Source organism: Phasianus colchicus, chromosome 1 (genome assembly GCF_987193195.1).
Source record: "Phasianus colchicus chromosome 1, bPhaCol1.hap1.1, whole genome shotgun sequence".
Classification (NCBI taxonomy): Eukaryota; Metazoa; Chordata; class Aves; order Galliformes; family Phasianidae; genus Phasianus; species Phasianus colchicus.
Window position 1 is genome coordinate 112749117 of NC_143436.1, and position 25058 is coordinate 112774174.

The window sequence follows — 25058 nt, forward strand, 5'->3', positions numbered from 1 at the left end:
CAATCCCCATGTGGTTACAGTTGACATTAACACAAAGAAATACTATGGCAGCATGTGGTATTTCTCTTCTCACATGGAAAAAATACTCCAGGACAGTGTTCCCTGCATAGTCAAGTCTGCACCATTTGTTAGGAAGATCAATGTAATTTAAACCACCATGACATTAAGTAATTTAAGAACTACCTATAGAGCAGCTGCATTTTTCCAAACCTTCATGTGGCATGGGTTTCCACAGTGCCCAGCACCAACTCTATCTGAGCAGTCTGAGCAAAACTAGTGAGGCAAGAGCTGTGGGAGCAAGGCATGATGTTAGTGTAACCCACACCACTGGGAAAACAAGGGAAGAGTTCAGGGACAGAACAGCATCCTTCATATCCTCCACATCGACAGCATCCACCATGACCAGCACACTCATATAGCATCTACCATAAGGGGTTCCTGCTTTAGGACTTGAGTAAACCCAAACCCTGCACTGCATTTAGTCCCTGGGACTAAGTGTTGCACAGGAATGTGTCCAGGCAGGTCTTGAACATCTCCAGGGAAGACTGCGGCACGTCTTTGAGCAGCCTGTTCCAGTGTTCTGTCAGCCTCCACTGGACTCTAAGTTCCTGCTTTCTTGAACTGAGGAGCTCAGATCTGGCCAGCATACTCCAGATGTGGCCTCACCAAGCCTCACCTCTCTTGGCCTGCTGGCCATGCTCTTTTTAATACACTCCTCAGCTCACAGAACTGATGGACATTACCCTCAGGTCCTACGGATCTGGGGGTTAAAATTGGCTGAACAGGCAGAGCTGAAGTGGCAGTATTGGTGAGAAGATACTCCACAGAGATTTGTCAAATCGACATACTTAGATTGTGTTGATCATCTACACTGTCTTTCCTAATCTCCAGCTCTGTAAGAAGTGGGAAGTCTGTTGTGTTAATATCCAGATTACCTAATATAGCTTCCCTTGGCTCAGCAACCAGTCACATAGGCCATTGCAAGTTCACTGAGGGATCAGAGGCATCAGTCAGTTAAGTTCTCCAAACATTTTTGTTGGAACAAAATTGTAAATGTTTGTCTCACTAGAAGGATTTACAGATTGCACATGACACCAATAAATGGAATATCAGTTTAATGTCTGACAGGTCACCTCTCAGAAGGCTAAAACTTGTGTTTGCAAAGGGACAGTGATGGTTATTGAATGATCTTGCTTGCCTCTCTCTATTATGAACACCACTCATTTTGTGGCCAAGTGGAACAAAAGCAAAATTATTTGGAAGAGTTATTTTTGAGTTTAAAAGCAAGTTCACAGAAAAGCTGTCTGCTAGACTTCCATTACGTACAAAGTTGTAATTAAGAGGATTATGATCAACCACTCATCATGTCCACCAAAGGAAGGACAAGAAGAAATCAGCTTAAATTGGAATAAAGAAGATTTAGGCTAGGCAATAGAGAAAACATCTTGATTAATGATAGGAGCCATACAACACTCGGAGACATAACGTAAGGAAGTTGTTTCCTTTTTAAGGAGATTAGGCAAACATCTAGCAGTGATGGTTTTGAAATGCTCAGCTCTATCTCAATGCAAGAAGCAGTACAGGCTGGGAAGGCATACCGTAAATCTGAGATGAGCTAATCTAATACAGGTTTTGTAGGTAGCCTATTGCTGCTGAAGGATTCACTGAGGAGTAACAAAGTACTGCAAGGATTTTGCCCTATTAGGCCTCCTAAGTTTACACCTGTTAGTCTTCTTTTGTAAAAACTGCCTTCCATGCATGTATGCAATTATTTGTACAGGATATTGTAGATCTGGGTGTCATCTAATCTCTGATGGGGCAACAGAGGAAGTGGACTCAGGTGCCTGAACAGGGGGCCACCACCGTTGGGATATCTCAGGCTATCTAAACTATCAGTACAATGTTTTGTGTCATCTCTACCAGCCTTCTACATGGGTTGTTCAGATACTGTAGAGTTTTTCACTTGGGCTTAGGCACCTCTCTTTGTACAACTGAATCACAGCCCTGGGAGATCCAGCTTGCCTCTACAGCTGGGAGTCTCACCCTCACCTCTGCACAGCTCCTTCTGAAAGCATTCTACAAACACCCAAAATGTCTTCTTCCCCGGATGCAAAGCTTCTGAGCTGGATATGATTTTTAAAAAGTGGGTTGAGGTGTTTTTCCAAATATCATTATAGTTACTCAAACCTCCCATAGAAAAATCAGCAGCAAAAACAGCACAAACATTGCACCCCAAGGAGTCCATCAGCTGGGAGAGAAATCATGGCCAGAACCAATGCCATATATGAATAAACAAAACAACGCCACTTCCCCTTCCCAGGACCTTGAATTGATCCGATCTGATCTGAAGGACAGAGTTTTCTGTGCTCAGCTTATGCTGGCAGCTTGGCCCTACAGAAATCTTCCTGCTTTAAATTACCTGTGCCACCATAGCAATCCTCACCGTGAAAATGCGGAAAACGTAGATAAACATGGTCAGTAATAACATAGGACAGAATGCGACGTGCTTTTGGTAATGGACAGACGTCATGCTTTGTATGATCTGTCACTTGATACACAGGCTGAAAAGTTGTCATTGAAGTTATATAACAACCACTTCCCCTCACCTTCATGCTCTTACTTAGGAGAGAATCATGACAACAATTACAAAATGTGATTGTATAGCTGTATCAGTTAAGCAGAGGGATACCACGGTCTGCTAGTTACTGAATTTATTTAGAATGATTTTTTTAACTGCCTAATTTTGGTTTGATGGGCCCCTTTGAGAACTAAGCAGGTCATGTAGCTAAAGTGAGAGCTCATCTTCTTTACAAACTGGTTGTGAGTCATGTTCATCCTCAAAGGGAATAGTGTCATGCATTAATTGAGTCTCACTGGTTTAATTTTCGATTGACAAGTAAATAGGTCTGGTTCTTAAAAAATTATGCAACAGAAAAAACTCCCAGTAATACTTTGATGACAGTCTTCCCAGGTACTTTTTTGTTGTTTTTTTTTTTTTTCCAGATCAGCATAAATTGTAAATGCAGTTGACGTTGCATCATTTTGTTTCAATAGCTGTTATTACTGTTCGTTGTACTAATTTGATTATACTGAATTTTGGCTCTTATTTGCAGTCAAATTAATTTAACTTATTTAGTACAGCTGCATGTTTAACACTTAATAAAACTGCTAATCATCTCAGTGAATCTAATTTTGTCCTAAAAGCAAAATAAGAATAGAATTGAATAGCTTCAATTGGAAGGGGCCTACAAAGATCATCGAGTCCAAAATCCATGATGGATCCACCTGTCAAATTGCTGGATCCAAAAAAAGGCAGGAGGGGCATAATTTAAAAGTCAGTCCTAGTTGTTTACACCTGTAGAAAAGACCAGGGAAGAAGAAAGTAGGAGTTCTTACTTTCCTGATTGTAAAGATTACAGAGAAATCCCCCTCTTTTTTAGCTAGTTTTGAGGTTGTGCTAGAGTGAAGGAACCCTGATGGGGAAAGAGTGGAGGCAAAAGGGAACTGTGGTTAGGATCACCTCGGTAGAGTTGTCAGCCCATCACCCAACCTGGATGGTGCCCAAGATGCTTCTTCCTCAGTTGCTTACTTGCTTCTTAAGAGGAGACAAACCAGCACAGGGGAAAGGCATTAGATGGCAGTACCCTGAAAACAGAACTTTATTAGAAGCCTGGTAAGAAGGGAACTTTAGAAAGAAGGATAAGGACAGAGAGAAGTGATATCTTTTGAGGTATTCAACTCTGGAGGCATATGGGCTGCCCACCATAGTTGAGAGAAGACCAATTGACAGAGGTGGACATGTCAGTACCTGGAATTCTCAGGACTCTACACAAATAAACTCCTTGCTAGCAAATGCGAGGTTCTACCCTTTCATATACCCAGCTGGCTGTTACTTAATTTCTACAGACCTTCCAAGGCCTTCTGCAAACTGAGCTATCCTGTTACTTCAACATTTGCTGTTGGCAATGGGTCTCCCACAAGATATGAAAGGGGGAAAACCTACAACAGGTTAAATCTGAGCCTTACCAGTTCAACACTGCAATCCCCTTTATTAAAGAAACACACATATGTGGATCTTCTTGTGTGTTATACACCATGTTATGGTGCACATTTCGTAGGAGGTAATTCCCTCATGTCACTGAAGTTGCATTGCCCAGTATATACTGCAATCACTTTTGCAAAAACAGCTGAGTCAGTTAGCAAAGCAAAATGCTTTTGATTAGGAATATTATTAATTTACTTCAGAGTAACAATGGAAGTCTTGATGCTATTTAGGATTACATAACATTCATCTGACTATGTTTTCATACCTCATTTTCCTTGAACAGAAGATGATTGAAAAATAATCCTTTAATAAGAAACCACACAAAATAGTTGGGGAAGGTAGATTTGAAGGTGACACAAAGTCATTTAGGTTAAGTAGAGACAACAAGGAGTTAATAATTAGATATAATAATTCCCAAGCATTCTCTCCAGCCCAGTGCATGCACAGATTGTAAAGCTGGCGCTCACAAATGCAAAATTACATCCAGTGGATGAAGCTGTCTGTACAGTGCTTGGTCCTGAGCAGCCACCAACAAACTCAAGACAAGAAGTAAAGTCAGGATAAGTTCATTCAAGGGATGGAACACTGCCCTACGAGGACAGTCTGAGAGAGTTGGGGCTGATCAGCCTGGAGAAAAAAAGGCTGTGGAGAGACCTGATAGTGGCCTGTTGGTACCTAAAGGGGGCTGTAAGAAGGAAGGGGAAAGACTATTTACCAAGGTCTGTTCTGATAGGACAAGGAGAAATGGTTTTGAGATGAAAGAAGAAAGGAGAAGATGTCCTTGAAAAATATGATCAGAGAAGAAGAACTAGTTAAACAAGCTTGTCTTGCAGGTATATGGCAGAAGATGCTAGCTTAGCACCTGTGTATAAATCTTGTTTGCTGGACAGAACAAAGAGTGATAGATTTTACAGGTTACAAAACAGCAAACTCTGAATCCAGATCACAAAATATGTATAAACAGAGGGAATGAAGGAGTGTACTTACTGGGGATGAGTGCAGATAATCGAGAAGTATGTGAACCCTGAGTACCTTAGACAATGGGGAAAGCAGGAAGGGCTTACTAGAATTGAGGTACAGGGATAAAAGAGGGGCTCTGTCCCTCGATACTTTAAGAGATCTTCCAGGGATATGCCCCTAGTTGACTCTCCCTTAATTTGAATAAAGAAAGCTTTTGTCTCTTTTTGGAATAAAGATAACTGGGCAAGCCTATCAGAGCAGAAATTTTCCCAACAGTTTCAAACTAAAAGAGGGGAGATTTAGACTGGATATAAGGAAAAAGGTTTTTACAATAAGGGTGGTGAGGCACTGGCACAGGTTGCCCAGAGAGGTGGTGGATGCCACATCTCTGGAGACATGCAAGGTCAGGTTGAACAGGGCTCTGAGCACCTGATGTAGCTGCAGGTGTCCTTGTTCATAGCTGGAAGGTTGAACTAAATGGCCTTTAAAGATCCCTTACAACTCAAATGATTCTATGATTCTATGATAAGAATGGGACACTCACCCAGAATCTCAGTGTACAGTCCAACCACAACCAAGATGCTGAGGTACATAAGATATATATATCCAAAATTTTGATATTACAGTGCTACTATAATATAGTGGTGATTCACCAGTGATACTGCATTTGTTTCTAGTCAGTGTAACATTGTAGAGATGTATTCAGAAGAGCTAATTTTGTTTAAGGAGCTTAATGTCTATAGAATACCTCCACAGAAAAGAGTGAGCGTGCAGCTCTTTAGAAGGCATTTCAGGCATCTAACTGACAGCTATGCATCTCAACCATATGCCAAATAATCTGTTTTTCTCCATAAATGAGAGGCCAATATTAGCCCTATCTCTGTAAAGACACATAGAAGCATAAAGCACGGTGAATGAAAATTGTTAGGGAAGCTGGTAAAGAAAACAACAATGACAACAAAACAAATTAAGTTTGAGGAAGCTGTTTGATTTACATGGGGAACAATCAAAAATATATGCGTTAAGGGAGTCAAGAGCAGGTGGGCCTAGCATTTCTGGCATTGTGTTAGTATGATGGCAAAGCCCATCAATGGCACTGAAAGCCAGAGGTTGAGAGAGGAACGCTGCTCCACCCAGCGTGGGGGTGAAGCTTCATTGCCTCGGGATCCTTGCAGATAAGCATCATAGCACCCTGGGTGAAAACGAGTGCTGAAAGAGGCTATTCAAATGCATTCACAACATCCCACCAACCTGGGAGTGGGTCAGGTATACCTAAGCCATACCTAGGATAAATCTGTCTAACCTGTTGCTACAAGCTCTGGAATATGAGAGGTGTGTAACACGCTTCTTCACTGTCCTCATTACTAGAGCATTTTTCTAAGGTAACTGGATTACCTCTTGTATTGTCTCATCCACCACGGCTGTAAACATAAGGAATCACAGCTCCAGAGAGGGAACCTTGGATTTCTTGCATGCAGCATTTTTCCCCCCATTTGGTGCTCTCCTTCAGGCACTGCCACAAGCATCCATGGTGCACAAAAATAGACAGATGCTATCAGCCCTGGGAAGGTTTGACTTCCTTTTGTCTGCAAGGCTTTTAGATCTTTTCTTGTCATTCAGTTCAGAAGGTGAGGATGCTCAAAGCCACACAACAAATGACCCCACAAGCCAACAAGTGTTCTTGCATCCTCCTCTCCTTGCTGTGCACCTTCTTTTTAAAACGTGCCACAGCTGCTCTCAGCTGCAGAGTGCACCCACCATTCACTTCTGTTTCTCCTGGCTCCCTTCAGTTCTGGTGTTCCCAGCTTGTTACAGCTCTTACAGATCACGCAGTCTTGTGTCTAGGCAGGTTTGTGGTAGCAGGAGCCAGAAGGGATCTCACATTTTGCCTTCAGGTGCATTTAGGGTGAGTCTTCCCAGCACCCATGACTAAATTCCCTGTCTCCACAGTTCTCTGCCCCTACTTTTAATGGAAGAACTGTCTTTGTGTTCTTCTAGTCTTCTTCACAAAAGGCATGGGACTCTGAGCTTTTCAGCATCATATGCCTATTTTCCTCCCCATGCAGAAATTCTCTCCTCACTTTCCTTTATTATCACAAATGCCCTTAAAATTACTGATTAGTATAAGCAAAGAATAGGCAAAGTATTTTATTTTGTGCCTCAGACTTTCTGATTTAGTCCCTTAGCTCAGGCTGAGGTTTTTTTTTTAACATTCATTTTTAGATATTTGACCTAATTTCTGTGTTCTGTGCACTCCCTCCTTGCACTCGAGATCATTGAAGAGCTTGTGATTTCACAGAAATTTCTTACTGCATTTTCTACCCTTTCTATACACTTTTTTAATGTATATTTCGTAATTCTGCTCCTAGAGACTTTTTTATTTTTTCATTTCTAAAGGAATCATCAACTCTTTCTGTATCTCTTTTCTCCCATAGGTTTGATTCCCAGTGAATTTACCTGCCAATATCCTCTGAATTCATTGAAGTCTGCTGCCTTCAAGTCCTCTGCCTCCAGCTGTGTGCTTTCCTTCCTTCACTCATTGAGGCACAGGAATCCTTAAGTCTTTCATGGACTCTGTCCTCCCCTCTACACTCAGCAGAGGTTCCCCTCTCTTGTTTGGAGCCAATTCTGGAAATGCTGCATGACAAAATGCCAGTGTCACATGCACCAAGCAGGCTGTGCCTTGGTTTATCATTTTCTTCAAAACTGTTGGAGTAGTTAAAGACCCCAAAATCAGTAAGCCAGGTTGTTTAAATTCATTCTGCTAGCTGCTCACAAAAGGGCATCATCTCTCTGAGTTTCTTTCTTAGGGGAGAGGAGATGAGTGTAATGGATGTAATTTTTACTGTATTATTTCCTGCTGCTATTTAGGGATTGGCATTCTGTAAGAATGAATATATCTGTTTTTCCCTCGTCAGTTTGTATTTCTCCAGTTTGCTGCTTCCCATTGCTTTTTCCCATGCAGAGCATCCTAACAGGAGGGAGAGTAGTGCTTGTAGGCATTCCACCTTCACTGCTGTGAGATGTGAGAATCCCCAGGAGAAGCACCTCTCCACATGCACCCTGAAGGGAGCTCCCTTCACTCTTCCAAAAAAGTCAAACTACATAAATCAGGCAGTAAGATTTTGCCCAACCAAGCAGCCATAATTTGACTAACAAGGTTACTTTATTCCCTGTGTCTTTAATAGGCAGCTCTTTTTCTCCATGCAGACAGCTTAAAATGTGGAACCAAGACCATGCTGGATCACTAAGTTCAGTCTGATGATTTAATTTTGTCATCTTCGTTATGAATTCAAGAATCTGAAAAAGAAACAACATAGCTACATTAAATATCAATAAAATGGCGTGCAATACAAAGATTAACTTATTCTAACTTGACTTTTCGTTGCGTGATCCTGTCCTCCTCGTCGACATAAAAACTGTTCAGCTGCAAAGGGCCCTTGAGCATAACATGACATTTACAGCATCTATGAGTATTTCTTGTTTATTTCTCATAAATTTCCTTTGGTAATAACTTAGTCACTCGGCAACACTACAGGATACACATATATTACATGATTAGCTCATATTTTATACAACACATGTTAAAGTAATTAATTTTCCCAGGCAAATGTCAGACCATTTAGTTCATCGTTACAAGCCAAATATTTGTGCAACGATTTGTTACAAATATATGCATAACCACAGAACACTTCAGCTCCATAGTATTTAATAACTGTAATTTAAAGGGACACTGTCAGAGCTGTTAAAGTCTCGACTTCTACATTAGTCTTTGTTCCACATGCAATTCCCTTTAGGATCCAACCTCAACCCATTTATTTTCCAGAAACCATCCTTCTTACAATACTTAGCTCGCAGAAATAACTGTGGTCTTCCTTTGGTGTGGAACACACCAGCAACCAGATAATTTCATGCCTGAAGATGACCAAAGGCTTTCATCTTTCATTTGAACATCCTTTATTCTTTTCATTGACAAGAACTCTTCATGGTAGAACCAGAGAAAATATATTGTATTCCTTCTTCATGAAAAGAGCTGAGTTTAATCAGAATTTGTGCAGAACTTCAAATTAAGAAAGGACTCTGTGCTAGCATAGGTTACCTCCAAACAAACAGACAAAGCCCCAGGACAGATGTCTCCCTGGGACAGCACCTTAAATTTCAAGACATGGAAAAGAAATTAGCCATGTGGCATCAGGGTTGGTCGCCTTGGAAAATAAAACAAAAAATATGTTAAAGGCACAAAACCACTTCTCACAGATAGTGAAATCTTCTTCCCCATCCCCTAAATCAGGTCTTCCCCATACTCAAGGCACAGTGATAAAAAAAAATCCTTCAGCACGCGCTCAGAGAAAGGAACAGCAGCAATGGAACTGCACAGAAATTGTGCTCAGGGGCTCAAAAGACTGAAGCAGACGGCTCCATTCAAGCTAACAGAGCAATAAATCCTGCTCCCTGCAGACCACTTATTCTTCAGCACGTTCAATCAACAAGTTTGGAAAGGGGAGCCTGACACATTTCTCACTTATTTTGGCCTTCGATGAGAAAAGCAGCAGTGAAGAAAAAAAGCAGAACCAAAAGCAGTACAAGTGGAAATGAGAAGTGGTAGGAGGACGTGCAAAACTAAGAAAACAGAGAGACGGTAGAAAGACATGCAGAGAAGATAGAACAAAGATAGAGCAGAGATATGAGTGAATAGAGCTGTACGTCACCTTGGTGAGACTTCTTTTAGATTACTGTGAATAGTCAACTTTATTCAAGGCAGACGCACTCAGAGTGGAACTGGAAGAAAGAAAAGCATACCGGGTTGTGCAGGAGAAAGATGAACTATCATGCGAATTGAGTGCCAAAAAGTCTGGTTTGCTAAACTTAGCAAAAAGCTGAAAGGAAATGTGATTGCTGTCTATAATTACATAAGGAACAGGCATTGAATGGGAAAAAAAAAAAAAAAAAAAAAGAGGCTATATTTAAAGGACAGTGCTCATGAAAGTATTCTAACTTCTTAAGTCTTAATCAGCAAAGGAATTAAGGTTGGGGTAAACCTCAATTACTAACTTATTCCTAATTGAAAAATTTCAATCAGTTTTGAGAAGCTGGTATTGACCAAGACTTTTGATTCATACAGATGACCTCACTATCATTAAGACAGAGCTTGATTAGTTTAAGCAGCAATTTCTGGTATGGTTCCTGCAACCGCCAATGCACTGGGCATTGTGTCTGAGGGAATCACTTTGCCCCTGGTCTGTTGTTATCCTGACAGACTTCACTAGCTTTGAGACTGCTGCTTGGAAACCCAAAATGTACTTCTGGCTTTGATATCTTACAGGGCCTTCATTTTTCTATGGACAATGTGCTATCATATTTGAAGCAGAATGGATGAGTTCTCAAAGCAGCTTTGATCTGTACTAGATCCTCAAAGCAGCCTGCTAGAATAACTTGAAAGCCTTTTATTTAAAATAAGTTGCATTTCTTCTGCTCTTTTTAATTGGAATGAATGCTGAATGTAGGACAAATTGTATTGTAAGCTTGACTGCAGAAAGCAAGTATGCTTCTGAAACAACCCAGATCAACAGCAATTTTTTTGTAGTTGGCTGTAATCTATCTATTTATTGTCACAGAAATTTTTAAAATGATGCGATTTTTAAATGTTATTTATTTATTTATTTATTGTTTGATTTTATCCATCAGCTGAAAAGATTAAGCTGGAACATGGAGAATGGGAGGAGATGGAGGAATTGATCAGGCATGCAGCCTCAGCTGATGGCATATCCACAAGGCAACCTGAAAGACTTGGAGATGTGCTGACATGATTTTCCTAAGCAGAAGGAAGCAGACTGGCAAATCTTGCTGAGCAGAGCCAGTACTGCAGCTTGAGAGTGTCTTGCAGTGCCTCCTTGGCTCAGTGTGAGACCTTTTGCAATAGACACTGATATGCAAGCTAGTGATACCTCTGGTGCAATGATGAAAGACTGGATATTAGGAAAAACTTACTCTTATAAAGAGCGGTGAGGCAGTGGCACAGGCTGCCCAGGGAGGTGGTGGAGTCACCGTCCCTGGAGGTGTCCAAAAGCTGTGTAGATGTGGCACTGAGGGACATGGTTTAGTGAGCTTGGTGGAAATGGGCTGGTGAATGGAATAGATGGTCTTAGTGCTCTTTTCCAAACTTAATGATTCTATGATTCTATGAGAGATATGCATTGGAACTCCTGCTGAGACAAACCCCTCATTTTTGTCAGCAAAAAGAGGAATGCTAGGCAGTGGTCGTAATGTGAACATCTCCAGTCTCATTCACATCACAAGCTGGTCAGAGATTAAAGGAAGGAAAACCAAAGAACATCAGGAGAGAAACAGCTGCTTTTCTTCTTTATTGCGGCCTTAAGTGTGGCCCTCAGTCCTGCAGTGCCTGATTCTGTCATCAGATTTCTGAGTGCTGCATTTCCCAGCCAGTTGCAGGGCTGCCTGTGGATGGCTGCCTCTTCAGGCTGCTTGTGTTAGAGCCACAGGTCCCCTCTGGCATTTTGGATTTCCAGGTGATTTGTCCTCACTGAGATAGCTGTTACCTAGAGGGAAGAAAGCATGCTTGGCTTTTTGTGCAGGTGACACTGTGACAAAGGGCCACGTTGCTGCCAAGTGCCACATTCCTACTTCCCCTGCCAGTCTGGCAGGCCTCTGACACAGTGCTGGGCTTTCTTACCCATCCTGGCGGTGGTTGCATGCTGCACTAAACGTGTGTCTGCAGTATAATGGCAAAAATCTGCATTGCACTGCTGAATGTAATTAGAGGCTTTTCTGCCAGATTCATTTTACTAGCATGGCTGCATCTCAAATCACCCCACGCAATGAGGGTGTAGAGAAATGGAAGAGCTGAAATCTATGGCAAATCTCACTGAATGTATGCAGCAGGGGCAGCTACAACATGTAATTCCAAGGCTCAGAGTTATTTCCGAGTCTCTCTCATCCATTTTTGGCTTCGGAAGTGTGGGGGACTTAAGAAATTCTCCCTGACTCCAGCAACAAGGAAGTCAGGCTGACAGGAGACAATCCAGGGCAGCTCACACCTTAGGTAAAAGAACTGGATATCAGATGACTAAGAACTTCAAAACGCTTTCGACAGGCACGGCCAAGAGAAACATGCCAACCAAACTTATTCTGTGAGACAGCAAACTATTTCCATCAAGTTTTCAGAGGAGAAAGTATTTGCAAGATGATGTGATGGCGTGGGGAGAGAAAGGGAGGAAGAACTGCCCTTATCAGGGAGGCTACTGTGGACAGGTATACCAAGGATACAGTTCCCACTCTTCTCTGCCCTATACCTCTCTTCCCCTCACACATTTGAACAAAGTGAATTGTGCAAATGTGCCTTAGTACAAAATGCACAACTGAAACAATTAGCCATGGATAGCTCATTCCAGCTAACAAGAGCTTCCAGTGAGACCACTGGATGAACTCTTTTCTATTCTTCTATTCCCTGTGGCATGGCCAGGAGAAAGAGGTTATGGGCCATGAGCTGTGGAAATTTATGCTTAATACCTTGCCTTTGTTGGGCTTTAGGCAGCTGCAGCAGTAATGCACCAAGTGACCCTGTGGTGCATGGCCAGCACAGTCCTGTGGCCATAGAAATGACAGACTTTTCCTGTGTGGGTTGCCTGGAGGACTCCACAACTGCAGCCAAAAGTTACGGTCAGAGCAATTTTTCCTGACCAATGTGGAGCTATTTTCAAGTGCTACAAGTTCACTGACTGGGAAAAACAAAATGAACGAGGTCATGAAAGATGTAAATAAATGATCCTTTGTAAGGATCCGCTATTGACTGTGATGCTGCTGTGTTTCAGTTGTGTACCGGGATGGTACCAATTGGCCCATGCTGCACTACAGTGCACAGCCAATTCAGAATTGCCCTTTTTTCCCCTCGGTTATCTACATGCAGGGAAGACTGCTGTTTTCTGTATATGTTTGCTTAAATCTTCTATCCCTTTATGTGATTTCTGTGGTGTCTGTAACAGTATTTGATATTATTTTAAGACAGCTCTAAGGAAGTCAGCACACATAAGCAATAATTCTTCATTTTTAGTTTTTGTTGACTAAGTGTATGTGGTAGTTCTTAGTGTACTTGTATGGTGATCCACATAGAGCCATAATTCACTTTAAACCAGGCAGTCTGGGAGCAATCTAATTTTGGACATCCTAGCCTTAACATGGCCTATGAAACCACTCCCAGAAGCAGGATGAAGTAGTGTGTATGACTGAAACACAGACATATCTTTGCAGTGAAGTGACATCAAGTTATGCAGATTTAAGTCATATGTTCCTGGTGAATTCTGAACTGACACAAGTTCTGTAAAAGCAAGGCATCCCTCTCACACCCCTGAATGATGTCTGTCTGCTTCCTCTTGTGAGCACAGACAGAAAACAGAATACATCAGGAATCAGATTCCGAAATATTATATGATCCTAGGCTGGAAAACAAAGTGCTGAACACAGCTCCATTCAATACATGACTGGAACAGAGGTTCCAGTTCTCTGAAAGCTTTGCAAAAGAGACAGAGAAAGGGATGAAATGCACAGGTTGGATGTAGTCTTCCACCCAGAAGGACCCTGGAGTCAATGCTATTTTGTCAGATTTAAAGCAATATAAAAAAATGAGGCCTTTTCTGGAAAACTTTGGTTTGCTCATATTACAATATGCTTACTAATTTCAGGATTACTAGTAAAACTCAGTCCCAACAAAATCAGAATCTCTGTCTTTTTATCACGAGTACAGTTCCCATGTTTTCCCCAGCTTTTGCTTCCGTCCTACTTTCTTTCTCCCTTGAACAGTACAACTAATGCTGTCTTATGTGCATACACCACTATTATCCTTAGAGTACAGTCAGAACATAGTTAATTTACTACTGCCTGCTGCTTGCCTTTGTTGTCATTAACAATCTTCATTTAATAAAAAGCATTTTTCAAAAATGGTTTTCCTGTAGTACTTTTATTTTTCCCAGAAAAGGCATTAAAATTAATTTGTTTTCACTCAGTCTGTATTCTTGAGTGAATACAGCAAGAAGCACAAAAAGATAAACATGTGAGAGGAAACCCAAAGAGAAGGTAATGTAGGAAAAAAACAACTCTGTTCTAGGTATAATACACTTCTTTTTTTTTCTTCTTCTTCTTTTTTTTTTTCTTTCTTTTATTTTTTTTTTCCAGATTTGAAAGCAAAAAGACTGACAGATTGAAGACTGGCAGAAAACATCACACTGCAATTGTGCTTTCAGTGTTCTGGGAAGATGCTTGCTTCCTTTCCCCACCGCTCCCTGCAGCTTCTTTATGGGATGAGGCTGAAGGTAATCCTGTGCAAGCAGATTTGACCCGAAGGTCAGAAAGGCTTCACTGGATTTTCTGTTGGCAATGGATTGTACTCTTTGCTGATGCCATACATTTCACTAGCCCTCCTGTGCTGCTGTTTCCTTTGCACATTTTTCACATGTAGTCTCTGCCTGTGCTACCTGAGGACTTGAAGTGACACATTACTGATACTGAAAGTACTGCACTATTACATATCAATTGCCCCATTTTGTAATGGGCCACAAGAACTGAAGAGGAAAATGAAATTTTCCAGAGAAAAAAAAAAAGACATGAAAGAGACACTAATTCTTCACTGGTTACCATTCCAGAAGAGAAATTGTGCCACTAGTTGCACCGGACTTATGGGAATTTGGTACAAAGCAGCTGGTTCAATCATTTCAGAAGGACATATCGACACATAAGTGTTCTAAAATGCCTTGGATGCCCTTTCTGTAGATCTTCTCTAATGAAAGCTGTGAAAACTGAAAGGTATGCTTTATGAGTACACCAGCTGTCTCCTGCACAATGTTTGTCAGACATAAAGGCTTATTACAGGCAGAGTAGGGGATCACATGCACACACAAAGAACAACAGGCAGTGCTGTAGAGCTGACATTCAGCAAAGTTTTGCATGCCTGGCAGTAACCCTTTCAGATTTGCAGAACTTCCTCCTCCTTCTTTCCCTTTTGAAACTTCTGGAAGCAATTAAAAATGGAGCATTTTCCACGATGTCCTGAGTTTTTGAAATGAGAACATTTTGATGAAATAATGCTGAGGCATGTGGGTTAGTTGGCACGGTGGTGATGGGTTGGAGGTTGGACTAGATGATCTTAGTGGTCTTTTCCAACCTTAATGATTCTATGGTTCTATAATTCCACGATAATAACAGTTCTGACAGTGAATGCCACAGAAGTGTTCTATGGGAGCTGTACGGGGAGTGCTTCCTTGTCTCATTTAGGCTAGATCCATTGCCATTCAATGAGATCTCTGTTTTAGGGAGGAGAGATGATGTGTGATGGGAATTTCGTGGTCTGATGCATCGCAGAGTATGAAATACAGCAGGGGAGATCCGCTCTATCTAAGAGAATAAAGACATGAGGCCATTCAAGCACAGCCCCATTGATACAGAGGAATAGATAACAGAATTTAAATACTGGGGTTCCAGATATTTTACCCATAACCTTTTTTTTTTTTTTTTTTTTTTTCCCCGCTGTAAGAAAAGTCCTAATAAAAGCAAAGCACTGACGAAGATCCCTATGTAAAATGGAGGAACACAGCGTAGCGTGGCTGCTGCCCTCTGGAATGGGCCGTGGAAGCGATCTGGAGGGCATCTTCCCTCATTAACAAGGAAAATGTGAGTTCCATCACAGAAAGGCACAACCCCTCCTCCCAGAGCCACCCGTGAGAAACTCACTCTCTCTATCTTCCGTTTGAAATTTAAATCCGAGCCTAATGCCGCCCACCACATGAAACGAATGTGATTAAAACGACGGCTCCTTTTATTTCCAATTTAAATACATGGGAAGCGTTACCTTCCCGCACCACATGCAAACGCGGGCGCATAAATACGGCGCTGGGAAACCGGGACGTGCAAACCCACTGACCCAGTTCCACCCTCACGGTGCATCGAAATGCAAAAAAGAAGAAAAAAAAAACAACCAAACTAAACCAAACCAAAAAAAAACCCATAAAGATATAAAATCTTCTCCCCTCGCTCCTCCCTCATATGCCATCCAGGGCAACAAAGTAAAACGCGCTGTGTAAAAACGTGGCGAAACGAAAAGCGTTAAAAGGTAACGCCCTAGGGGGGCGCCGCGATCGGCTGCGCTCGGCTCCGCTCGGCCTCACTCGGTCCCACTCGGTCCCACTCGGCTCCGCCGTTCTTCGCCCCGCCCCCTCTGTGACGTCACTCGCCGGTCTCCAGGCAACGGCCCCGCAGCGCAGCGGGCCGGGCTGGCGTTGGCGGTCCGGTCATGGCCCTGCCGCTGCTGCCCGGCTTCTCCGTCGGCCGGAACGTGAGTGGTACAGACGGGACGTCCCTTCCTTTCCCTCTAGCCTCGTTGCCCGTGGGCCAGAGCGGGGAAAAGATGAGCTTAAGGCTGTCGGCAGGGCTGTCGGCAGGGGGCGAGGAGAGGGCGTTGCGAAGCTGAGCGCATCGCTGCCTGCAGGGATAATTTGCTGAGTACCGTGCCGTGAAGTGATGTGGGAAGGAAGGAAGGATTTGGGAACGGCACTGGAGGTGTTGCCTTTAAGAAGCAGGCGCAGCAGTACGGGCTTTCTTAATAGGTGTGAAATATCTGGAGGGGAATCTGGTTTTCACGCCGTGAACTAAAGGAGAAGGGACAGGCTCTTTAGCAGGGTCTGTGGTGATGGAACAAGGGAAATGGTTTCAAGCTCAAACAGGGTAGATTTAGGTTGGATATAAAGAACCCTCTTTTATAGTGAGGGTAGTGGCACACTGGAACAGGTTGCCTAGAGATGTGGTGGATGCCCCATCTCTGCAGACTTTTGAGGCTGGATCAGGCCCTGGGCAACCTGGTGTAGCTGTGGTGTTCCTGTTCATTGCAGGGGAGTTGGGCTAGGTGGCCTTTAAAGGTTCCTTCCAACTCTAAGGATTCTAACCAGCAAAGCCCTGGTTTCTGCAGCCCAACTGCTGGGCGCTTGGCTGGCTCCTGAGCCTAGTTCCTCCTATGAGGGGTAGTACAGAAAGTGTAGGGAGGGAGAGTTTCCAAATCGTTTGTTAAGATGCATGCACTAATACTAACAATACCATGAGCCTCAGCACCTCTTAAGATGAGATTGCTCCGTGCTGTTAGCATATCTGGGAGCCCACTCTATGAGCAATAAATCTGCCTGCATGAAGTGCAGCCCAGTGGAAAATCTCTCTCTAACGAGCAAGGACAGGTAAAAGCAAGTGTAGCTACCTAGGTATATGAGGAGAATGACTACCTAGTCATATAAGGAGAATGAAACTGTGTAGAAATATGTGGGCTCCCCAGCCTCATTGGTATGTGAGCATTGTGTGGGTACCTGCCAACACATCACCTCTTGCAGGACCTCTTAGAAGCAGCAAGGATATTCCATGTGACTTCTTCCCCATGATCAGCAGGCTGGTACCATTGTTTTAGAAGGGAAAGGAGAAAAGGGTTGGTGGTGAACGCTGTTTTCTGAATTCAAATTTGTATTGTAAAGAGTTGGTTGTGTATGTACCACTTCAGATAGCTGCTAAGTGGGCACATCAGAAGCAGTGAAATAGGTGTGCACCATTCCTATCTGCTAGATGGAGATAGAATAACGAATTGTTATGCAGGAACTAATTGTTCTCTAGTTTTCATTTGAAATCAGTTGATGGAGATTATTGTTTTTGGGGTGTGATAGAGCTGTCTTTAGAGCCCTACTGCAGCTGGCTCTGGAGAAGACCCAGTGTTTGACTACACGTGGTTGAGGAGAGTTAACATACAGAAAATAGTGAACATGTCGTGCTGAGTGCATACAGTGCATATACGTGTAATGAGAACTACAGATGAGAAACCAAGTTAAAATCACCACAAGACGGTGTTGTGATGCCATAGTTACGCTGTGGTGAGAACTCCTAATTGCACTTTTTGTACAGCCCTTAGTTTAGTGGGTTTAATAATGATAACTGGCCCTGCTTGAAAAGCATTTGATCTCTTCATAGCTGTTGGCTATTCAATTTAACTTCATTTTGTACACTTCCACAAATGAGAGGCCAAGAAGAACACATTTAAAGGAGGAAAAAAAAATTTAAAAAATGACTGCCATAGATACATTGATAAGGTAACATTTTGCTGCTGGTACTGTGACCACAGTGTTTCTTATCACACAGAAACAGTAGAGGCAAAGCATTTCCTGAAGAGGGATGAGCAGGGGATAGGGAACTGCTGCTGCTGTCAGTCCTTGGTTTATAATTAAGGGTATTAATTCCACTCCTGTTCTTATCACTGTTCAAGCTACTGCTGCAATCCTCTGTTCTCTGTCTTCAATGCTATACCTGCTGCATATAGAGGCCCTCAAAAGGTGGAAGAGGTACACATATCCATTTGGATGTACTTAATGAGGAGGCTGAGCTCCAACCAGGGCTTTAAGGTGGTTACAACACCAATAACTCCAGGGCAGCAGGGAATTGCTGCTGGCAAAGGGGAATTAAGAAATCCTTACGCAGCGCTTGTATCTTTGTGTCTAAGGGTCACTGGCTCTTGCAGCACAGCTCCTCTACAATTATTATTACTCTCTGACAGCTCTACCAAGAATGCTTGCTTCCTCTCCTGCCTGCGAGCAGAAAAGCTTCATCTCAAGCTGCGTGCATCTTCTCTTTGCTGCTGAAGGCCACAGACTGTGAGGCTTGGTGCTGCAAAAAGGCAGCAGCCCCTGTGTGATGTCTGTTTTATTGTTTTTCCCCTTAACTGTAACTGACTGGTACCTCTTTCCAATTCATGCCCCAGAGCAATGCTGCCGCTGTGGTTCTGTTTAACTGAGACAAAACCTAACTGCTTGGGCATTGCAGCTAATTAGAGTAGAGGGTAATACACCAAGGTGATAGACACTTTCAAAATAGCTGGAATGGTTCCTATGGTAACATAACACAGCATTTCCTCAGCTCTAAGAGAAGAGCGGGGCTGAAGGTGCCATGCATATGAGGGCTGGTTTCCCCTGCCCTGACAGCAGTGGGGAATGGCCTTACCCTGCCTGGCGGGGCATGGGGATCACCTGTGGTGCACCACCCTGTTGAGTTAAGGAACGTGGTCATTTATTTTTGTAAATACATACTAGCTGTGTTCCTGTCACCAAAACCAACATATAATAGCCAAAGAAAGACCAAACACTACTGTGTCTTCTACCTGCAAATCTTGGCTGGTATGAAAATTGTGCAATAGAGAGGTTTTCAGCTTTGCCAATACAAGTTACATATGTGCCAACACAAAAAAAATCACATACCTCAGTACCCATGTTTAACGCTTCACGTGACAGAAACATTGCATGCAATAGTTTTGCTCTGTTACTGCAAGAGTGTGAGTGTGCTTGGAGTCTGGGCTGTGGCAGGAATGTTTCTGATGACAGTGCAGTCATGCTTTGACTTTCTCTGCTAGTGTTACTGATCCACCTCCTGCTGTGAAAGGCACCTTCTGATAGCAGGCTCTGTTTTTGCCTTGTATCAGCAGCTGATGGAAAGGACTATTCCTGTGAGCTGGATTAAGTGAGTTCTCTCTGACCAGTGCATTTCTGTGCCTGAGGTTTGGAATCCTCCTCAGAGAGAGAGTTCTTTCCAATTCCAATTTCTTGGAGATTCAGACAGTGACTTTATAGATCTTGGGGGATAAAAGTACATGCTTGAGAGTATCCATTTCTGCTGCAAACTCGACTGGCATAGAGCAAATTCCCTCTCGTCCTTGTTTATTGCAGTAGCATGGAATTGCCCTCACTTGTGCTACCATTGCTGTCTCTGGACAGTTCAACTATTTTCTGCTGCTCTGTAATCATTGGTGTCAAAATGGACATTTGTTTTCCTTGTCAGAGTGCTTTCCAAGCTTTTTATGCTGTGCCTTCCCCTGCTCCAGGCTCCAGCCTTCATTCCTGAGCCCCTTCCACTGTTTGTTGCCTCACTCCCCAGGTCTGTCTGCTCACAGCCCCCAGTCTAAATCTTTCTTTCATCAGGACTGCATTTTTTCCTTCCTTTATACTGGACTGTTGTCTCCTCTCAGGCTGTCCCAGCTCTGGCAGTAAGACCAAACTTGTCATTCTGCTCCAGGCTTTGGTGGTGCATCACCTTCTGGGACATGTTAAAGGGGCACCACTGCAGCTGGAAACAAAGCCTTAGGTCAATCCTCCTTTTACAACACCATTCATCCCTAAGCATACTGAAATCTCTGAAGGTGAATGGGGATAATACCTGTGGCTGAAATGTGGCTTTTCAGTAGGAAATGGTTTTAAACTGAGACAGGGGATTTAGGTTAGATATTAGGAGGAAGTTTTTCACACAGAGGGTGGTGACACACTGGAACAGGTTGCCCAAGGAGGTTGTGGATGCCCCATCCCTGGAGGCATTCAAGGCCAGGCTGGATGTGGCTCTGGGCAGCCTGGTCTGGTGGTTGGCGACCCTGCACATAGCAGGGGAGTTGGAACTAGATGATCTTTGAGGTCCTTTTCAACCCAGGCCATTCTATGATTCTATGAAATGAGTGCTTGCTTTGTGAGAGACTCTACTTGTAAGTGTTGTGAGAACTGGTGCTACTTACCTCATTTCTGTTCACTGGCAACCTGTGCTTTCAAGAGGGCAGGAGGCTGCATGGATTTCAGTGGCATAGCATGCAGCATTTACTTGTATTTCCATTCTTTAGCTGAAACAACTAGGACACCATATCAGCAGTCCGAAGTAGTTTAGAAATGTCACTGTTCATCCCAGTACAGTATTTGAGCCAGGACTGCAATTAAAAATGAACACGGGGAAGAGTAACACAGTGCTGCCAGTGGCTTTTGCCCTAAATCCCCGTGGCATTTGCTTAACAAGACATGGCCCCTGGGACAGTGGCTGTGGTGACAAATTTTTACTTGTGTTTGGTTCAGCTGAAAAGTTCTTCCTGCTGTGACTGTACCAGAGTATTAAAGAGCAAGATGCTGAGAGCACAGAGCAGTGCACCCCAGTTGGTGAGTCCACAAAGCTTCAGAGAATCCCAACCTTCACATTTGTCATTACTGAATGTATCCCCAGTATTTATTTCAGGCTTACCGCACAGAAAATGGTCAGCTTTGTTCAGCAGATCTACAGCCTGCATTAGCACAGCTGACACAGTAAAGCTCTTTCCCTGCACTGTCGCAGATTTCTTTTAGAAGTCACTTAATACTGCTGTGGATGTAATGTGATGTTCTGTCACTATTTTCGGCTGGATGCTGTCTGGGTTCGTTAGCTGAAGTTTCTCAAGTGTCATTTTTCTCTTTTGCAATCTTCCATTATAATTACTCTTTTGCTTAAAGAGAATAGCCTTTTGCTTAAAACCTGCTCATGTTTCTAGAGGAGACTTTGGTGATTTTCAGAGGAGCTTATAAGTAGTACTGTGATTATTGATCTAAAATGATCTTTCTGTCAAGCCCTAAAAAGCTACAGGAACTCCACAAAAGATTCTTAATAGAATTACAGCTGTTGGGCCACTTATTTTTCAAATCAAATCTTGAACTCTGTTGTGATTTCAGCCCTAAGAAAATTTCCACCAGGAGCAAACATGGATTTCCTTGACAAACAATTTCTCATGCTGTAACTCACCAAAGCCCCCTAAAGGAAGGACAGAAAATGCTTTTTGAAGAAGCTTTGAGGACATTAAGGGACTTTCCTTTGCTCAGGATAGCTGCCACCCTTATTGTGCTTTAAAAACTGCTTTTCTCCCTTACTCATGCTTTGGTAATAGGCAGAGAAGAAGTACTTGCTGTGTCAAAATGGATGTGCTGGTGTATGGAGCTTTCAGTGTAAATCAGATGTTTTTGCTCACAAATTTCCTTTTTAAAACTCAGCTTGACTCTAGCTATTCCACATTAGACCTAATAAATGTAGAAATCTTCCTCCCATTCTGTCTTCTCCCCAGCTTTTTATCAGCTTACCAGGGAGCAAAAGTAATAAGAAAAAAGGGAACAGAACAAGAAAGGGCAGCTTGCTAGTGTCCAAAAAAGAGAGAGAAAACCATCCCTATTGGAAATCTCCTGGGGAGTGAGTGGCAGACCCAGCCAGTGCTCCCCGGCCATTGTCCTCACTTGCAAAGACAGTGCTGTGGGCTTCAGGGAAGGGTGGGATGACCAAGGGAAGGTCTTCTCTTAATGCCTATATGTCAGTGCTCGCACTGTGCACAGAAGCATGACATTTAATATCACAGCTCAAAAATAAATACAGTAAAAAAAAAAAGGTGCTGATATTAAATATTTTGTTTTGGGCATCTTTCCTGCAAATATGCAGCTCTTCTTTTAATCTTGTTAAATTCTTGGCTTGAGCAATGTTGCGTGGCAGGGAGACCCATAGGCTAACTTTGTTACACAATAAATATTTCCTTGTATCGATTTTCTCTTTTAGTCCTTAAATAATTCAAGAACCCTTGTTCTTGAAGAACTTTTTGTCCTCTTCTTGTGTCCTTTACCATATGCTACATGCCATGTGCCCTTTCTACTCACCTTTATTCAAAACACTGCTTGCCTTTTAGGTACTTCCTTTGGGGAAACGTATCCATACTCTCATTCATTCCTGCTATCAGTATGGGAGCCCCGTCTCACCTTGCAGCATCTGCTTTGAAGGGTGCTGCTTAGCCCAGCCTTTGTTAACCTAAGCAGGGTACGGCCATTGATTTTTATGGCATTAAAAATAATCAGTTGTAAAAACAATGAGTAATGTGGGTTTTTTGCATACCACTGCCCTTGCATTATAAGCAAAATCTAAACTAAGGTAGGGATTGAGCTGTTCGTTGAGCTGAGGGGCAGCTCTCCTTCCTGTGTCATTGAGCTTAGAGCACCGTTGAGATTTTCACCTTCAGCGTGCACTAGTTTGTATATATGAGCAGTGAATGTTATGAGCCAAAGGTTAGCTGCCTTTCAGATTCCTCACTCAATTTCATATTGGCAGAATAAAATAACTAGTCAGCCCCTTTCAGATTTTGCTGCTCCACTGCTTTTACTCTTCCCAGAATATTGAATGTGTATTATATTATTCTGGAGCACTCAAACGTTGCCATGATGAACAGCATTTCTCTTGGCCAATTTTTATTCATGATGGTAATGCAGTGTTGTCTACACCTTTTTGGGGAGTACTGGTTTAAATGTGTGTGCTCTAATTACTGTTGCTCAGTCTTCAATCTTTTCCAACCTTAATGATTCCAACCTTAATGATTCCAACCAAAGACAATCCTGTCCAACCAGCAGCCCATCACACCATGCCCACTGCCCACGTCCCTCAGTGCCACATCCACATGGTTCTTGAACACCTCCAGGGGTGATGACTCCACCACCTCCCTAGGCAGTCTGTGCCACTGCCTCACTGCTCTTGCTGAGAAAAAATTATTCCTAATATCCAACCCAAACCTTCCAAATGCAATGGGAGAGGCAGTTCTGTCCCTCTGCTACATTACTGACATATCTGCTCCAGTGGAGCTTGGAGAAATATGCTGTCCAGCCTTCCCATTGCCCAGGTCCTTCCTGTGCTCTTCCCTAGCATCAGTTCCTCAGCTTTCCTCATGGTCCCTCAGGCTGAGGGTTGGGGGCACAACTCAGCAGTTCCAAAGCATTTCAAGGATTTGAAGAAATGAGGAAGGGAGCAGAGTAAGAGGAGCTAATGGGTCAATATTGCCGCTCACGGGAGGAAGGGTTTGTGATGCTGTCTCCTATGTTTGCTCTTCCCGTTTGTCTGATCTGTGTGGGGTAGCTGCCTCTGTGTGAGGGAACAGGCCAGTAGAGCAGCTTGCCCACTGGAAGGAGCATTCCCGCAGGCAGGACTGATGCTCACTGGAGACTTTTCTGCATCACTTCAAGACAGACTCCAGTATTAGTCAAGAAATGGGAGCAGGCAGGATGCCTTTCTTTGCAGTTGGTTGTTTTTAAGGACTCCATCTGTAACTGCCTGAAATACAATAATAACGTTTTTAAAAAAGTTGCTACAAAGGTTGTCTTTTGAAATAAGCCTGGATAGAATAAATTTTCTGTCTTTTGATTCAGCTCCAGATTCCCAAAATCGAAGTGTATTCAGGATTATGTATTTTGCACTCTGCAATGTAAATGTAAATAAGGTCTTTAACATAAGTTATGACAGCAGACTGTTTTCTGGGTATTCCTGAAGTGTTTCCATTTGACCTGTGGAGTTCTATAGAGGAAGGTTTTCCCCCTCTACCTTTTGCATTGTTCTCATGGGTGACTTGCTTCCTTATTCCATAGTCCTTATTGCAGGGAAGAAAAGGGGGGGACAACAGCTGGTATCATCCTATTTCTCAGCCTGGCTATATTACCAGAATGCCTTTCCATTTTGATCCGTAAGACAGAAAATTGACTACTGAAATAATGTCACTTCACAGGCAGCACTTAAGTTGTTATAGGTTTTCAGATAGTATTAAAGGTACTTATAGAAAAACTATGTGATTTATCGCCCTTGCCTAGCTAGGTAATTCTTATGAATTTAAAACCACACATTAAAATGTCGTTTCCTCTCTTTTCTTCCAAACTTTTCACAGTTAGGGAAAGAAAAGTTTCACAAATCGCAGCACTGGGGCTACTGCAATAATGTTGCTATGCTGCTTGCAGAAGATAAACCTGGAATAGGAGGTGAGCCATTACCTGGACAGAAGCTGAAACCTAAATCCAGTGTGTTTCCTGCAGAGCTCGGATGTGGTGCTCCTGCCTGGATAGCATTTGACAAACAGGTATGTGGAAATCAGTATCTGTATGTTTTTTTAGGAACAGATACAATATGACAGATGTGAAATTCAGTCAAATACTTAAGAAGATTAATTTTTGTGTGGAGAAATGTTCCTAGATAAAAAGGGTGGCAACTTCTGTTTTTCCATAATATTGATATACTGTATAATTAAGGTAAACGTATGTTTTACAGCAATATACACAAGTACTTCTGTATTGGGATACGTCTCCTACAGGACATCATAAAAATAAGGGGGTAGTTAATATATATCTATTTAAAATAGTGACAGCAAATAATTGATTTGCAACAACGTTCCTCTTTTCCATTTCTTTGTTTT

At 42.7% G+C, this 25058-nt stretch overlaps 1 protein-coding gene across 3 annotated transcripts in view; it reads left to right on the forward strand.

Annotated features, from left to right (window-relative positions):
- The first annotated feature begins 16246 nt into the window (after positions 1-16246).
- Positions 16247-25058, forward strand: part of EFHC2 (EF-hand domain containing 2) — a 63140-nt gene continuing 54328 nt past the window's right edge. Inside the window, exons 1-2 of one of the 3 annotated variants that reach the window (XM_031594603.2) lie at positions 16247-16350; positions 24537-24725. In XM_031594603.2, the coding sequence (XP_031450463.1) occupies positions 24594-24725 (132 nt within the window). In that variant the 5' untranslated portion in view covers positions 16247-16350; positions 24537-24593. Of the gene's footprint in view, positions 16351-17738; positions 17911-24536; positions 24726-25058 lie in introns of those variants that run through there. The other 2 variants (XM_031594602.2, XM_090123473.1) reach the window with 2 other exon arrangements.